Consider the following 16,022-nt stretch of genomic DNA (forward strand, 5'->3'; position numbering starts at 1 on the left):
ATGCTCTTATATAGCATAAACATTGTTCCTGACCATGCTCTAATATAGTATAGACAGTGACCCTGACCATGCTCTAATATAGTATAGACATTGACCCTGACCATGCTCTAATATAGTATAGACAGGGATCCTGACCATGCTCTTATATAGCATAAACATTGTTCCTGACCATGCTCTAATATAGTATAGACAGTGACCCTGACCATGCTCTAATATAGTATAGACAGTGATCCTGACCATGCTCTAATATAGTATAGACAGTGATCCTGACCATGCTCTAATATAGTATAGACAGTGACCCTGACCATGCTCTAATATAGTATAGACATTGACCATGACCATGCTCTAATATAGTATAGACATTGACCCTGACCATGCTCTAATATAGTATAGACATTGACCCTGACCATGCTCTAATATAGTATAGACAGTGACCCTGACCATGCTCTAATATAGTATAGACAGTGATCCTGACCATGCTCTAATATAGTATAGACAGTGACCCTGACCATGCTCTAATATAGTATAGACATTGACCATGACCATGCTCTAATATAGTATAGACATTGACCCTGACCATGCTCTAATATAGTATAGACATTGACCCTGACCATGCTCTAATATAGTATAGACAGGGATCCTGACCATGCTCTTATATAGCATAAACATTGTTCCTGACCATGCTCTAATATAGTATAGACAGTGACCCTGACCATGCTCTAATATAGTATAGACATTGACCCTGACCATGCTCTAATATAGTATAGACATTGACCCTGACCATGCTCTAATATAGTATAGACAGGGATCCTGACCATGCTCTAATATAGTATAGACAGTGACCCTGACCATGCTCTAATATAGTATAGACAGTGATCCTGACCATGCTCTAATATAGTATAGACAGTGACCCTGACCATGCTCTAATATAGTATAGACAGTGATCCTGATCATGCTCTAATATAGTATAGACAGGGATCCTGACCATGCTCTTATATAGCATAAACATTGTTCCTGACCATGCTCTAATATAGTATAGACAGTGACCCTGACCATGCTCTAATATAGTATAGACAGTGACCCTGACCATGCTCTAATATAGTATAGACAGGGATCCTGACCATGCTCTTATATAGCATAGACATTGTTCCTGACCATGCTCTAATATAGTATAGACAGTGATCCTGACCATGCTCTAATATAGTATAGACAGGGATCCTGAACATACTCTGCTATTGTATAGACAGTGATCCTCACCATACTCTGCTATGCTACAGACTGTGATCCTGACCATGCCCACCTATAGTATAGACAGTGATCCTGACCATGCTCTAATATAGTATAGACAGTGATCCTGACCATGCTCTAATATAGTATAGACAGTGATCCTGACCTTGCTTTCCTATGATATAGACAGTGACCCTGACCATGCTCTAATATAGTATAGACAGTGATCCTGACCATACTCTCCTATGTTATAAACAGTGATCCTGACCATACTCTCCTATAGGATAGACATTGATCCTGAACTTGCTCTCCTATACTATAAATCATATCAAATCAAATGTATTTATATAGCCCTTCGTACATCAGCCGATATCTCAAAGTGCTGTACCGAAACCCAGCCTAAAACCCCAAACAGCAAGCAGGTGTAGAAGCACGGTGGCTAGGAAAAACTCCCTAGAAAGGCCAAAACCTAGGAAGAAACCTAGAGAGGAACCAGGCTATGTGGGGTGGCCAGTCCTCTTCTGACTGTGCCGGGTGGAGATTATAACATAACATGGCCAAGATGTTCAAATGTTCATAAATGACCAGCATGGTCGAATAATAATAAGGCAGAACAGTTGAAACTGGAGCAGCAGCACGGCCAGGTGGACTGGGGACAGCAAGGAGTCATCATGTCAGGTAGTCCTGGGGCATGGTCCTAGGGCTCAGGTCCTCTGAGAGAGAGAAAGAAAGAGAGAAAGAGAGAATTAGAGAAAGCACACTTAAATTCACACAGGACACCGAATAGGAAAGGAGAAGTACTCCAGATATAACAAACTGACCCTAGCCCCCCGACACATAAACTACTGCAGCATAAATACTGGAGGCTGAGACAGGAGGGGTCAGGAGACACTGTGGCCCCATCCGAGGACACCCCCCGGACAGGGCCAAACAGGAAGGATATAACCCCACCCACTTTGCCAAAGCACAGCCCCCACACCACTAGAGGGATATCTTCAACCACCAACTTACCATCCTGAGACAAGGCTGAGTATAGCCCACAAAGTTCTCTGCCATGGCAAAACCCAAGGGGGGGCGCCAACCCAGACAGGATGACCACATCAGTGAATCAACCCACTCAGGTGATGCACCCCTTCCAGGGACGGCATGAGAGGGGCCCAGTAAGCCAGTGACTCAGCCCCTGTAATAGGGTTAGAGGCAGAGAATCCTAGTGGAAAGAGGGGAACCGGCCAGGCAGAGACAGCAAGGGCGGTTCGTTGCTCCAAAGCCTTTCAATTTCACCTTCCCACTCCTGGGCCAGACTACACTCAATCATATGACCCACTGAAGAGATGAGTCTTCAGTAAAGACTTAAAGGTTGAGACCGAGTTTGCGTCTCTGACATGGGTAGGCAGACCGTTCCATAAAAATGGAGCTCTATAGGAGAAAGCCCTGCCTCCAGCTGTTTGCTTAGAAATTCTAGGGACAATTAGGAGGCCTGCGTCTTGTGACCGTATCGTACGTGTAGGTATGTATGGCAGGACCAAATCAGAGAGATAGGTAGGAGCAAGCCCATGCAATGCTTTGTAGGTTAGCAGTAAAACCTTGAAATCAGCCCTTGCTTTGACAGGAAGCCAGTGTAGGGAGTCTAGCACTGGAGTAATATGATCAAATATTTGGGTTCTTGTCAGGATTCTATCAGCCGTATTTAGCACTAACTGAAGTTTATTTAGTGCTTTATCCGGGTAGCCGGAGAGTAGAGCATTGCAGTAGTCTAACCTAGAAGTGACAAAAGCATGGATTAATTTTTCTGCATCATTTTTGGACAGAATGTTTTTGATTTTTCCACTGTTACGTAGATGGAAAAAAGCTGTCCTTGAAATGGTCTTGATATGTTCGTCAAAAGAGAGATCAGGGTCCAGAGTAATGCCGAGGTCCTTCACAGTTTTATTTGAGACGACTGTACAACCATTAAGATTAATTGTCAGATTAAATAGAAGATCTCTTTGTTTCTTGGGACCTAGAACAAGCATCTCTGTTTTGTCCGAATTTAAAAGTAGAAAGTTTGCAGCCATCCACTTCCTTATGTCTGAAACACATGCTTCTAGCGAGGGCAATTTTGGGGCTTCACCATGTTTCATTGAAATGTACAGCTGTGTGTCATCCGCATAGCAGTGAAAGTTAACATTATGTTTTCGAATGACATCCCCAAGAGGTAAAATTTATAGTGAAAACAATAGTGGTCCTAAAACGGAACCTTGAGGAACACCGAAATTTACAGTTGATTTGTCAGAGGACAAACCACTCACAGAGACAAACTGATATCTTTCCGACAGATAAGATCTAAACCAGGCCAGAACTTGTCCGTGTAGACCAATTTGGGTTTCCAATCTCTCCAAAAGAATGTGGTGATCGATGGCATCAAATGCAGCACTTAGGTCTAGGAGAACGAGGACAGATGCAGAGCCTCGGTCTGATGCCATTAAAATGTCATTTACCACCTTCACAAGTGCAGTCTCAGTGCTATGATGGGGTCTAAAACCAGACTGAAGCATTTCGTATACATTGTTTGTCTTCAGGAAGGCAGTGAGTTGCTGCGCAACAGCCTTTTCTAAAATTTTTTAGAGGAATGGAAGATTCAATATAGGCCGATAATTTTTTATATTTTCTGGGTCAAGGTTTGGCTTTTTCAAGAGAGGCTTTATTACTGCCACTTTTAGTGAGATTGGTACACATCCGGTGGATAGAGAGACGTTTATTATGTTCAACATAGGAGGGCCAAGAACAGGAAGCAGCTCTTTCAGTAGTTTAGTTGGAATAGGGTCCAGTATGCAGCTTGAAGGTTTAGAGGCCATGATTATTTTCATCATTGTATTAAGAGATATAGTACTAAAACACTTGAGCGTCTCTCTTGATCCTAGGTCCTGGCAGAGTTGTGCAGACTCAGGACAACTGAGCTTTGAAGGAATACGCAGACTCCAGATAAAGACGAGTCCGTAATTTGCTTTCTAATAATCATAATATTTTCCTCAAAGAAGTTCATGAATTTATCACTGCTAAAGTGAAAGCCATCCTCTCTTGGGGAATGCTGCTTTTTAGTTAGCTTTGCGACAGTATCAAAAAGGAATTTCGGATTGTTCTTATTTTCCTCAATTAAGTTAGAAAAATAAGATGATCGAGCAGCAGTAAGGGCTCTTCGGTACTGCACGGTACTGTCTTTCCAAGCTAGTCGGAAGACTTCCAGTTTGGTGTGGCGCCATTTCCGTTCCAATTTTCTGGAAGCTTGCTTCAGAGCTCGGGTATTTTCTGTGTACCAGGGAGCTAGTTTCTTATGAGAAATGTTTTTAGTTTTTAGGGGTGCAACTGCATCTAGGTTATTGCGCAAGGTTAAATTGAGTTCCTCAGTTAGGTGGTTAACTGATTTTTGTCCTCTGGTGTCCTTGGGCAGACAGAGGGAATCTGGAAGGACATCAAGGAATCTTTGTTTTGTCTGTGAATTTATAGCACGACTTTTGATACTATAGACAGCGATCCTGAACATTCTCTCCTATGGTATAGACAGTGATCCTGAACATACTCTCCTATGGTATAGACAGTGATCCTGAACATGCTCTCCTATGGTATAGACAGTGATCCTGACCATGCTCTCCTATAGTATAGACAGTGATCCTGACCATGCTCTCCTTTAGTATAGACAGTGATCCTGACCATGCTCTTATAGAGCATAAACCTTGTTCCTGACCATGCTCTAATTTAGTGTAGACAGTGATCCTGAACATTCTCTCCTATGGTATAGACAGTGATCCTGACCATAATCTCCTATAGTATAGACAGAGATCCTCACCATACTCTCCTATGCTATAGACAGTGTTCCTGACCATGCCCTCATATAGTATAGGTAGTGATCCTGACCATGCTCTCCTATGTTATGGACAGTGATGCTGACCAGACTCTCCTATAGGATAGACATTGATCCTGAACATCCTCTCCTATACTATAGACAGTCATCCTGAACATCCTCTCCTATGGTATAGACAGTGATCCTGAACATACTCTCCTATGGTATAGACAGTGACCCTGATCATGCTCTCCTATAGTATAGGCAGTGATCCTGATCATGCTCTCCTATAGTATAGGCAGTGATCCTGATCATGCTCTCCTATAGTATAGGCAGTGATCCTGATCATACTCTCCGATAGTATAGGCAGTGATCCTGATCATGCTCTCCTATAGTATAGGCAGTGATCCTGATCATACTCTCCGATAGTATAGGCAGTGATCCTGATCATGCTCTCCTATAGTATAGGCAGTGATCCTGATCATACTCTCCTATAGTATAGACAGTGATCCTGATCATTCTCTCCTATAGAGATCCTCACCTTACTCTCCTATTGTTTTTAAAGTGATCCCTCTGGATCAGTTAGTTGGTGAAACAGGAGATTGCCATCTGATTCAATCAAGACACTAATTGATCAGATAAAAGTAGAGGCTCTTAAAGCGGAGTAGTTCTGCTTCCAGTCAGTATCCATAAAAGTTTTCATTCGTGAATAAAAGGAAATTGTCATTGTTTTTGTGACTGATGTATCATTAATCTTAGAACATAACATAACATGATATCATAAACCTGTATTATATTACTACCAACACAATCCCCTTCCTTAGCAGCTGGTGAGTGTGTTTCCTGAACTTGGGAAATGTTTTTGTGTTTTGTCTTTATGAGCACTACCGTTCAGTGTCAACAATGTATCGTAAAAGAATATCTGTCAAAAGTAGTCTACGCAGATGATAAGTGTTGTTTGTTTAACGGAACTGTAAGCTGTTTTCTTCCTCTATCTCCATGCCTTTGATTACAGGCTCTTTGAAAAATATGCAAAACGCTTTGCAGAGCAATACTTGTTGACAAGCCTAACAATAGAGAGTTTGCTGGTGGTCTGTGTTGGGAGGGAGACCTCAGGGAGAGGATGCATCTCAGTCCATCCATCTGCTTCTTATAGCGCCATCACTCAACCTCCCCGAGAAAGGCCACGTTTAAGACACGTACATGTACACGCAGACGTGCACACACACTCACACACACACGCACACACAGACATGAGCACACACACGCAGGCACACGTGCGCACATACACACAAGCGTGCACACGCACATTTATACTCACACTCATATTCACTTCCAGCTTTGCAGTACACTACCTATATAAAACAGTTTACATCAAGTTCACTGCTGAAAAATAGCACATGGAAGAGAACAACACCACCTCATAAAGCCAAGAGACATATTATTCTTAATTGTTATTATTTACCAAGTCACATGATTCTGGATTAGACTGTGGACAAGCAGGCAGTGACTCACATTTTCTCCTCTGGAAAGCCTTGAGTGGGTCTGAGGTGAGAGGCAGGGGCGTCATGCACCCATTTGTTTGGAGGGGGCACAAAGTACCTGAGGATGGAGGGAGATGGTACACAGATTTCACCTGGTTGAGTGAAAATTGTCGGAGAATAGCTTTTTCCTGCAGTCTAGAGCCATAATCATTATACCTAATGATATGTCTAAGTCTATTTTTCTGCATAGGTTAAAGTATACCTCTTTACCTGTTCAATTGTAATTTTAATGAATGCTGCACATTGATTCTTTAAGAATTTAAAAAATTGAGGCTTTTCTAAAGTCTAGCAATCATGCCAGCAGGCATCCCAGCTAAGTTAGTTAGACAAGCGACTCTAACTTGATTGATTACCTGAAATGGCTTGGTAGCTGGTTTTGAGGTTGTGAGATTGGGAATTCACCTCTGGTGAAAGGGACCTGAAGGTGCTTGGCTGATTAAAGGTTATGACTTGGTACTCTCTGTATTGCCCTTGTGGACCAGGGCTAACAGCTATTAGCATCACAATGTAGAAATAATAGATTTATTAGAGGAAGAGCTTCCACAGAGGCATTAACATCCACTTCATCTAATGAGGCCATTTGACACATGCATATCGATTCAGAGATTTGACCCGAAACATGGTAAACAATACGAGCAGTGAAAATGCACAACCTTGGCAAGTCCCCTTTGTGCTCATTTGTAGTGGGGCCACAAGCCTGCAATGGCACATACTGTAAATCTATACACGTGCATGTGCAATAAAAACTATGTTTGAAAATGTGTCTCTTCATTAAATCCTTTGTTGTTGTTGGAAGGAATTCTTTACAGTCATGTTTGTTTTCCATCATATTTTAAATAACTTGAAGAAAAAACACTTTATGACACTGTCAAGAAGCATTATGACCATCCTGTGTCACTTTACATGGACTAATACAATACACTTTATGACTCTGTCAAGAAGCATTATGACCATCCTGTGTCACTTTACATGGACTAAGACAATACACTTTATGACTCTGTCATGAAGCATTATGACCATCCTGTGTCACTTTACATGGACTAATACAATACACTTTATGACTCTGTCAAGAAGCATTATGACCATCCTGTGTCACTTACATGGACTAAGACAATACACTGTATGACTCTGTCAAGAAGCATTATGACCATCCTGTGTCACTTTACATGGACTAAGACAATACCCTTTATGACTCTGTCATGAAGCATTATGACCATCCTGTGTCACTTTACATGGACTAAGACAATACCCTTTATGACTCTGTCATGAAGCATTATGACCATCCTGTGTCACTTTACATGGACTAATACAATACACTTTATGACTCTGTCAAGAAGCCTTATGACCATCCTGTGTCACTTTACATGGACTAAGACAATACACTTTATGACTCTGTCATGAAGCATTATGACCATCCTGTGTCACTTTACATGGACTAAGACAATACCCTTTATGACTCTGTCATGAAGCATTATGAACATCATAATCATATAAACCAGATAGGCCTATCACGTACATGCCTGCCTTTATGTCAGTTGTCAGTCAAAAGAAGTTGTCTTGTCCTGCTCTTAAAATGTGTTCCTGCATTCATCCCAGTCATCAGCAATAGACCAATGGGGTACATTTAACGTTTTAGTAATTTAGCAGATGCTCTTATCCAGAGCGACTTTCAGTTATTGCATTCATCTTAATGTAGCTAGGGGGGACAACCACATATTACAGGCATAGTAAGTACACTTCTCCTCAATAAAGTAGTTATCAACAAAGTCAGTGATGGAAAGTGGGGCGGGTAGTGGTTCAGAAAAGTTCAGAAAAGTATTTTTTTTCTCTGAATTATATAATTACGGATAGGTCCATGTCTGACATCAATGTGTGCACAATTACAATGGTAATTCGACTACAATGATCAATTTCAGTAAATGTTATATAACATAAACATACTGTTGACAAATAACTACTGTGGTAGGTTTTGTGGGTTTTGACACTCTTATGTGGATGCCATAACCAGTCATAAAACAACACAGTACATGGCACAAACAGGTCTAAATATATGGGTCATGACAGTGTTATGACCATATTATGGCAGGTTATGACAAGTTATGTCAGCTGTTATGACACATTATGCCATGGTTATGACCGTGTCATGACGTGTTATAATGATGGGTGTCAAGTCAAGGGTTACTGATATGGCATAATGCAGGGGTGAATGTACATTTTTGTGTTTCATGTTAGAGCATTGGGATAATTATGATTACTTTGTAGTTTTGTTTTCTTAGTCCCCAATGCCCACTTTTGGTTTGAATTGTTGTTGCGATGACTTTGAAATTGAAATTGGGGCATCATAGTTCTTGTTTTCTACTGCATGATTGATACGTTTTATACCTTGCTGACCAAGACGACTCCTTTTGGACTTTTGAACAGAGAGCAATTAGCTGTTTATTTGTAGGTATGTTCCAATGTTTTATATTATATAACTGTCTGATTAGTGTTTAGTTTGGAACTTAGTTCTCTGAGTCTTTTCTTTACCCTGTCATTCTCCAAAACAAAGAGAAGAGTATGCCAGCCTTTTCTTTTTCCTCTTGTGTTACTATAGGCAACAGAATCCCCCAGACAACTCTGATCTGAACCAGAACTGCAAAATCACACATCTCACTCGAAACCCATATTCACCTCACTTCAGCAATGACTATTCACTCAAGCACTAATGGTAAGATACCTCATTGGCAGTCACCATCACAGCCTTGTCATGATTGACAATGGTGTTACCGCCTGTTCTCTCCTTCTCATCTCCGATAACTCAGTGGTGGTTCAGACTCGACTGCGTGCCGTTCCCTCATTCAGCACTTGAGTTCGAATCTCACGGTAAAGGAGGAGGTATTGTGTGTGAGAGAGATGGAAAAAGAGAGAGAGAGAGAGACTCGTTTTTCTGGGAACAATGATGATGATTCTGTTTGGGAGGGCATTGCATAGCACAGTGGATGATTATTTCAGATCTGGATCCCGGAGTAATGTCAGATTGTAGCGGTGCTCACCTTCAGCCACTTCAGCATGATCAAAGGATTAGGCAGAGCAGTGTTCTAATCATGCCCGGCGCCCAGCCGAGACATGGAAACGCACGTCTCCACCGAGAGGAATGTGTGATTCTGAAAACAGAGAGGCCAAGTAAGAAGAGATGAAACCCTCGTTTAAAAAACAGACAGGTTGAGGAGAGGAGAGGAAAAGGAGAGAAAAGTCTAAAACAATTTTTAAAACTCGAATATTTAATTCTATAAAAACTCTTGTTCTTCGAACTGTCGTTCATATCTATTTAAGTTACTTTCTCACAAATATAAATATACCAACTTTTCAAATATAAGCTCTGCAAATGCTCTCTCATTGAATACATTCCAATTTAACAGCTATTTGTGACCCAGTCAAACTTCAATGATTTCGATACCTGTTAGTCTTCTTCCAAATATCTCATTAGCTTTGTGTGATCAGTGCAGGTCTTTTGTAGTCGACGGTGGTTCTGAGGGAAGCCCACCTCTGTACTATGCTGTGTGAGTTAGTGTTAGCTAACTATGTGGTTATCTGCCTCCTCGTCCATGTATTCAGAGCCAGTGCCCCTGCCTTATCAGCAGTCTGTAGCCTGCATGCTCAATCGCCTGATTTGTCAAGGGTGACTCCAAAAGATTCTGATAGGCACTTTGCAAATCACCCAGTTGATCTAAAATATCGACCAGCCACAAAAAGTCATTACACACAATAATGGCAGGTGGGACCTTGGACGATGTGACTTAATTAGGTTTCAAATGCCTTCAAAAATGCCTTCAAATCTCTGGGCCCTGAGAGAGTATCACACACACCCCTGAGTCTTCACTGACTTTACAGCTGGAGAAAGTCTACTACTGCTGACAATACTACTGCTCCTACTGATACACAATATTAACTAACTACAGAAATGGAATTGATTGATAATCCTGCTATTATCATTCTACTGGTACTACTACTAATACTACTACTACCACTAACAACGTATATCACTACACATAATAGGTTCATATTAATACTCTCTGTTGAGGTGGTCAATATGTACTTTTGCTGTATAGTTCATAATTGCTGTATCGCTGTAGAGCTGTAATTATTGGATATTCTTTCGATTGCCATTTTGTGAGGGTGGTTACAGTCATAAGCATGTTCTACACTATTGCTTTGTCTGTATCTCTCTATGTCTCTCTGTGTCTCTCTCTGTGTCTCTCTACGTCTCTTTGTGTCTCTCTCTCTGTCTGCTCAGTACGAGATAATGATTAAATGAGGGAGAAAAGCAACACAAGAAAGTGTCTCAACAGTAAATGACATGTTTTCCTAATGACATTTAAAAATAATTGCATGTAAATTGTGTTCCAGGCTTTGATAGGAATGAAAACATGCCTGGTGTTTAAATGAGTGTTCTATTTAACCTCTCTCTCTCTGCCAACCACAGTGTCATTGGAGAATCTATATTTTAGAGGAAGGTCTCTTTTTCTCACAAATTGATGATAATATTTTTTTTATATCTGCACTGATTAAATACTTTCCTTCTGAACTCATTCCAATTTGTTCAACCTCACAGGCACAGCATTTGATAGGAGATGATCCTGACAAATATTTATAAATTCACCATGATATATCTAGCTTTTGAAACAAACCTCAAATAAATAACATTCTGTTTTGATTGATTTAGAGTTTGTTTGTGCATCAGTACTCCTGTATAAATGTCTGTTATACACAATAAACGCACCAGCAATATCACTATCAAGACTGACTCTCCTCCAACTCCTTTTATGACATTATTGAATCATAGCCTAACAGTTCTCTCTGTTTGTTCCTTGCTGTGTAGAAAACCAAGATCTCCACTTACGACAAGATGTGGGAGTTTATGAGCAGTCGGAGGCACTCTGTGATGGTGAAGGATATTGACGAAGGGATCCACCGAGTTCTCACCTCGGACTACGCCTTCCTCATGGAGTCCACCACCATCGAGTTTGTCACCCAGCGCAACTGCAACCTTACCCAGATAGGGGGTCTCATCGACTCCAAAGCCTACGGCGTGGGAACCCCCATGGGTACGTCCTCCTCTCAACATAGTATAACACACACATATACCTACTTCTCAAGCACAATTTCTGCAACTATTCTCGCCTATTTCGACAGTTAGGACAAAAGACTGAGCCATACTCCCACCCACAGTACATTCTCCATAACCCTGAGACATGACCCATGCAATAACATTCAGTATCATAGCACCCTGCATTAAGATAAGGTTTATTATGCTGTTTAATAACACAGCCCACTACACTATAGCATGTTTATCATTTAATAACACAGCCCACTATGCTATAGCATGTTTATCATTTAATAACACAGCCCACTATGCTATAGCATGTTTATCATTTAATAACACATCCCACTACGCTATAGCATGTTTATCATTTAATAACACAGCCCACTATGCTATAGCATGTTTATCATTTAATAACACAGCCCACTATGCTATAGCATGTTTATCATTTAATAACACAGCCCACTATGCTATAGCATGTTTATCATTTAATAACACATCCCACTACGCTATAGCATGTTTATCATTTAATAACACAGCCCACTATGCTATAGCATGTTTGTCATTTAGTAACACAGCCCACTACGCTATAGCATGTTTATCATTTAATAACACAGCCCACTACGCCATAGCATGTTTATCATTTAATAACACAGCCCACTATGCTATAGCATGTTTATCATTTAATAACACAGCCCACTATGCTATAGCATGTTTGTCATTTAATAACACAGCCCACTATGCTATAGCATGTTTATCATTTAATAACACAGCCCACTACGCTATAGCATGTTTATCATTTAATAACACAGCCCACTGCGATATAGCATGTTTATCATTTAATAACACAGCCCACTACGCTATATCATGTTTATAATTTAATAACACAGCCCACTATGCTACATCATGTTTATCATTTAATAACACAGCCCACTACACTATAGCATGTTTATCATTTAATAACACAGCAAACATACTACGTGTATAAGGCATTTATATTATTCAATAAATTTACTCAACAATCCAGCACACTAATCTATAATAGGAAAATGCTGTATAGGTCAAATCAAATCAAGCTGCATTGGCCACGTACACAGTTTACAGCAGGTATAACATGTGCAGTGACACGCTTGTGTGCTAGCTTCATCAACACTGTAGTACAATGATCAATATCAAATATCAGATTTGCTCTCTCTGACTTTTCAAACAATGACTTCCTTGCACTAATGAGGTGTATGTGTGTGTATGTGTGTGTGTGTGTGTATGTGTCTGTATGTGTATGTGTGTGTGAGAGAGAGTGTGTAAGCACCCAGGGACCCTAAGGGGCCAAGCAGCCGATGAAAGAATGGAGAGGAGAAATATCTGACATACAGTTGAAGTCGAAAGTTTCCATACACTTAGGTTGGAGTCATTAACATTTCTTGTTAACAAACTATAGGTTTGGCAAGTCGGTTAAGACATCTACTTTGTGCATGACACAAGTCATTTTTCCAACAATTGTTTACAGGCAGATTATTTCACTTATAATTCACTGTATCACAATTCCAGTGGGTGAGAAGTTTACATACACTAAGTTGACTGTGCCTTTAAACAGCACAGAAAATTCCAGAAAATGATGTCATGGCTTTAGAAGCTTCTGATAGGCTAATTGACACTATTTGAGTCAATTGGAGGTGAACATGTGGATGCATTTCAAGGCCTCCCTTTTGCTTGACATCATGGGAAAATCAAAAGAAATCAGCTAAGACCTCAGAAAATAAATTGTAGACCTTCACAATTCTGGTTCATCATTGGGAGCAATTTTCAAATGCCTGAAGGTACCACATTCATCTGTTCAAACAATAGTATGCAAGTATAAACACCATGGGACCATGCCGCCATCATACCACTCAGGAAGGAGTCACGTTCTCTCTCCTAGAGATGAACGTACTTCGGTGCGAAAAGTGCAAATCAATCCCAGAACAACAGCAAAGGACCTTGTGAAGATGCTGGAGGAAACAGGTACAAAAGTAAAAAGGGGGAGTATGGCAAGCTGAAGAACACCATCCCAACCATGAAGCACGGGGGTGGCAGCATCATGTTGTGGTGGTGATTTTCTGCAGGAGGGACTGATGTGCTTCACAGAATAGATGGCATCATGAGGAGGAAAATGATGTGGATATATTGAAGCACCATCTCAAGACATCAGTCAGGAAGTTAAAGCTTGGTCGCAAATGGGTCTTCCAAATGAACAATGACCCCAAGCATACTTCCAAAGTTGTGGCAAAGTGGCTTAAGGACAACAAAGTCAAGGTAGTGGAGTGGCCATCACAAAGCCCTGACCTCAATCCTATAGAGAATTTGTAGGCAGAACTGAAAAAAACGGGTGTAAGCAAGGAGGCCTACAAATCTGACTCAGTTACACCAGCTTGTCAGGAGGAATGGGCCAAAATTCACCTTGTGGGAAGTTTGTGGAAGGCTACCCGATACGTTTGACCCAAGTTAAACAATTTTAAGGCAATGCTACCAAATACTAATTGAGTGTATGTAAACTTCTGATCCACTGGGAATGTGATGAAAGAAATAAAAGCTGAAATAAATCATTCTCTCTACTATTATTCTGACATTTCATATTCTTAAAATAAAGTGGTGATCCTAACTGACTTAAGACAGCGATTTTTACTGGGATGAAATGTCAGGAATTGTGCAAACCTGAGTTTAAATTTATTCGGCTAAGGTATATGTAAACTTCCGACTTCTGTAACTGTAAAGAAATATATAAATGAATGGAGAGGGTGTTGGGCGGTGGCACGCTGGTTTACACGTTGTCTGCGGAGGTGCAGGATTTGATTATGGAGCTCAGCAGCAGATTGTCTTAATCCTGTTACACATGCAGCTCCCAGCAACGGCTGCCACAAATGAAATGGAAAAACTCCTTGTAAGCACCTACGTTATAAGGGGAAGATCGCTCTGGGGCGTCCCTACAAGATAACTTAACACAATGACCTGCATGCAAAGGTTGCTGGGGTTTCTCGTGTCCACTGTCATTTATTTGGGGAGACTGGGAGGTGGAGATTTTCTGTCTTTCTATGTTTGGGACACTGAAGAATTGTGGTTTTTATACGCCAAGTAAATTAACTCTAAAAGGTTTTGGTGTAACAGTCTCCCTGTTATTTAGCTTGTTGTCTAACACATTGTTCAATATGCAGCAGGACACATTCCTTTAGAGAATACAACACGGTGTGTCCCATTTCCCAAAGAGGATGGATAATTCTGTCCTTTAAAGCATCAGTGGCTATTTGCTCCATTTGTGTATGTTTGACGTGTTTCTCGGTCAGAAAGCACAGGGCCATTCAGTAAGTGACTGTATGAGAGAGCAGCAGAGAGGGTGTGTTTTCTCTGTGTGATTGTGTTTCCTGAGTGATTTGTCCTATAACAATATGTATTATGTGTGACCAGGGTGTTGGCAACAGCTGGAATGGAATATGCTGCATTGGTTGGGATGCGTTTGCGAGGAACAATGCAGGAATGGGCTTGTCGGTGTGTGTGTGTGTGCGTATACGTGTGTGAGTGTGAGTGTATGTCTGTGCATGTGCGCATATATGGCATTCATGTGTGTGCATTTGTATTAAGTGTGTGCTGGTCTCCAAATGCGTTTGTCCATATGTGTGTGTGTGTGTGTGTGTGTGTGTGTGTGTGTGTGTGTGTGTGTGTGTGTGTGTGTGTGTGTGTGTGTGTGTGTGTGTGTGTGTGTGTGTGTGTGTGTGTGTGTGTGTGTGTGTGTGTGTGTGTGTGTGTGCGCGTGTGTGTGTGTGTCAGGCAAAGGGTTAGGTTGTGCATCGCACACATCGTCGGTCCATGCTGAAAAAGGATGTTTAGCATCATCACTCCCTTGTGGCCCATTCACACGGAGCAGAGAACAAGGCATTTAAATTGCTAATCCTACCCTTTTAGTAGCCGTTACCATATGTGTCCTGTATTCCCATACAGCCTGGCCATTTAGCATATATCTCATTGACTTTAACAGAGAGGAGTTGTCTGCCTGCATTAGTACCTGGGTGTATTTGGTTCTGAGTCCCTCTGGCAGCCGCTCCCCAAGTCTGCACTGTAATGGACAGAGTTAGTGTTAGTTAGCATGGCCGTCCAGATGTTATCCCTCTCTAACTCTAATGGGATATTTAATGCATTGGCAACTGCGGTTAATTCAAAGTATAACATTTACCAATGAAGAGAAGAGTAGACCAGAGCGAAGTATATACATCTGGTAGCTGCTGATATTAGATGAGAACAGATGAAAGTAGGACCATTGTGAAGTTGTATCTAAAGGGGATTGTTGTTGGCCTACATAAGGTGGAGTGGAAGGGGGAGGGACACG

General features: G+C 41.1%; 1 protein-coding gene across 3 annotated transcripts in view; it reads left to right on the forward strand.

The window, feature by feature from the left end:
• LOC135520429 (glutamate receptor ionotropic, kainate 2) overlaps positions 1-16,022 on the forward strand; it is a 237,227-nt gene that overhangs the window by 194,729 nt on the left and 26,476 nt on the right. For all 3 annotated transcript variants that reach the window (XM_064945988.1, XM_064945990.1, XM_064945989.1), the window contains exon 15: positions 11,447-11,672. In XM_064945988.1, coding sequence (XP_064802060.1) covers positions 11,447-11,672 — 226 coding nt within the window. The remainder of the gene's footprint in view (positions 1-11,446; positions 11,673-16,022) is intronic.

This window comes from Oncorhynchus masou, chromosome 29, assembly GCF_036934945.1.
Source record: "Oncorhynchus masou masou isolate Uvic2021 chromosome 29, UVic_Omas_1.1, whole genome shotgun sequence".
NCBI lineage: Eukaryota > Metazoa > Chordata > Actinopteri > Salmoniformes > Salmonidae > Oncorhynchus > Oncorhynchus masou.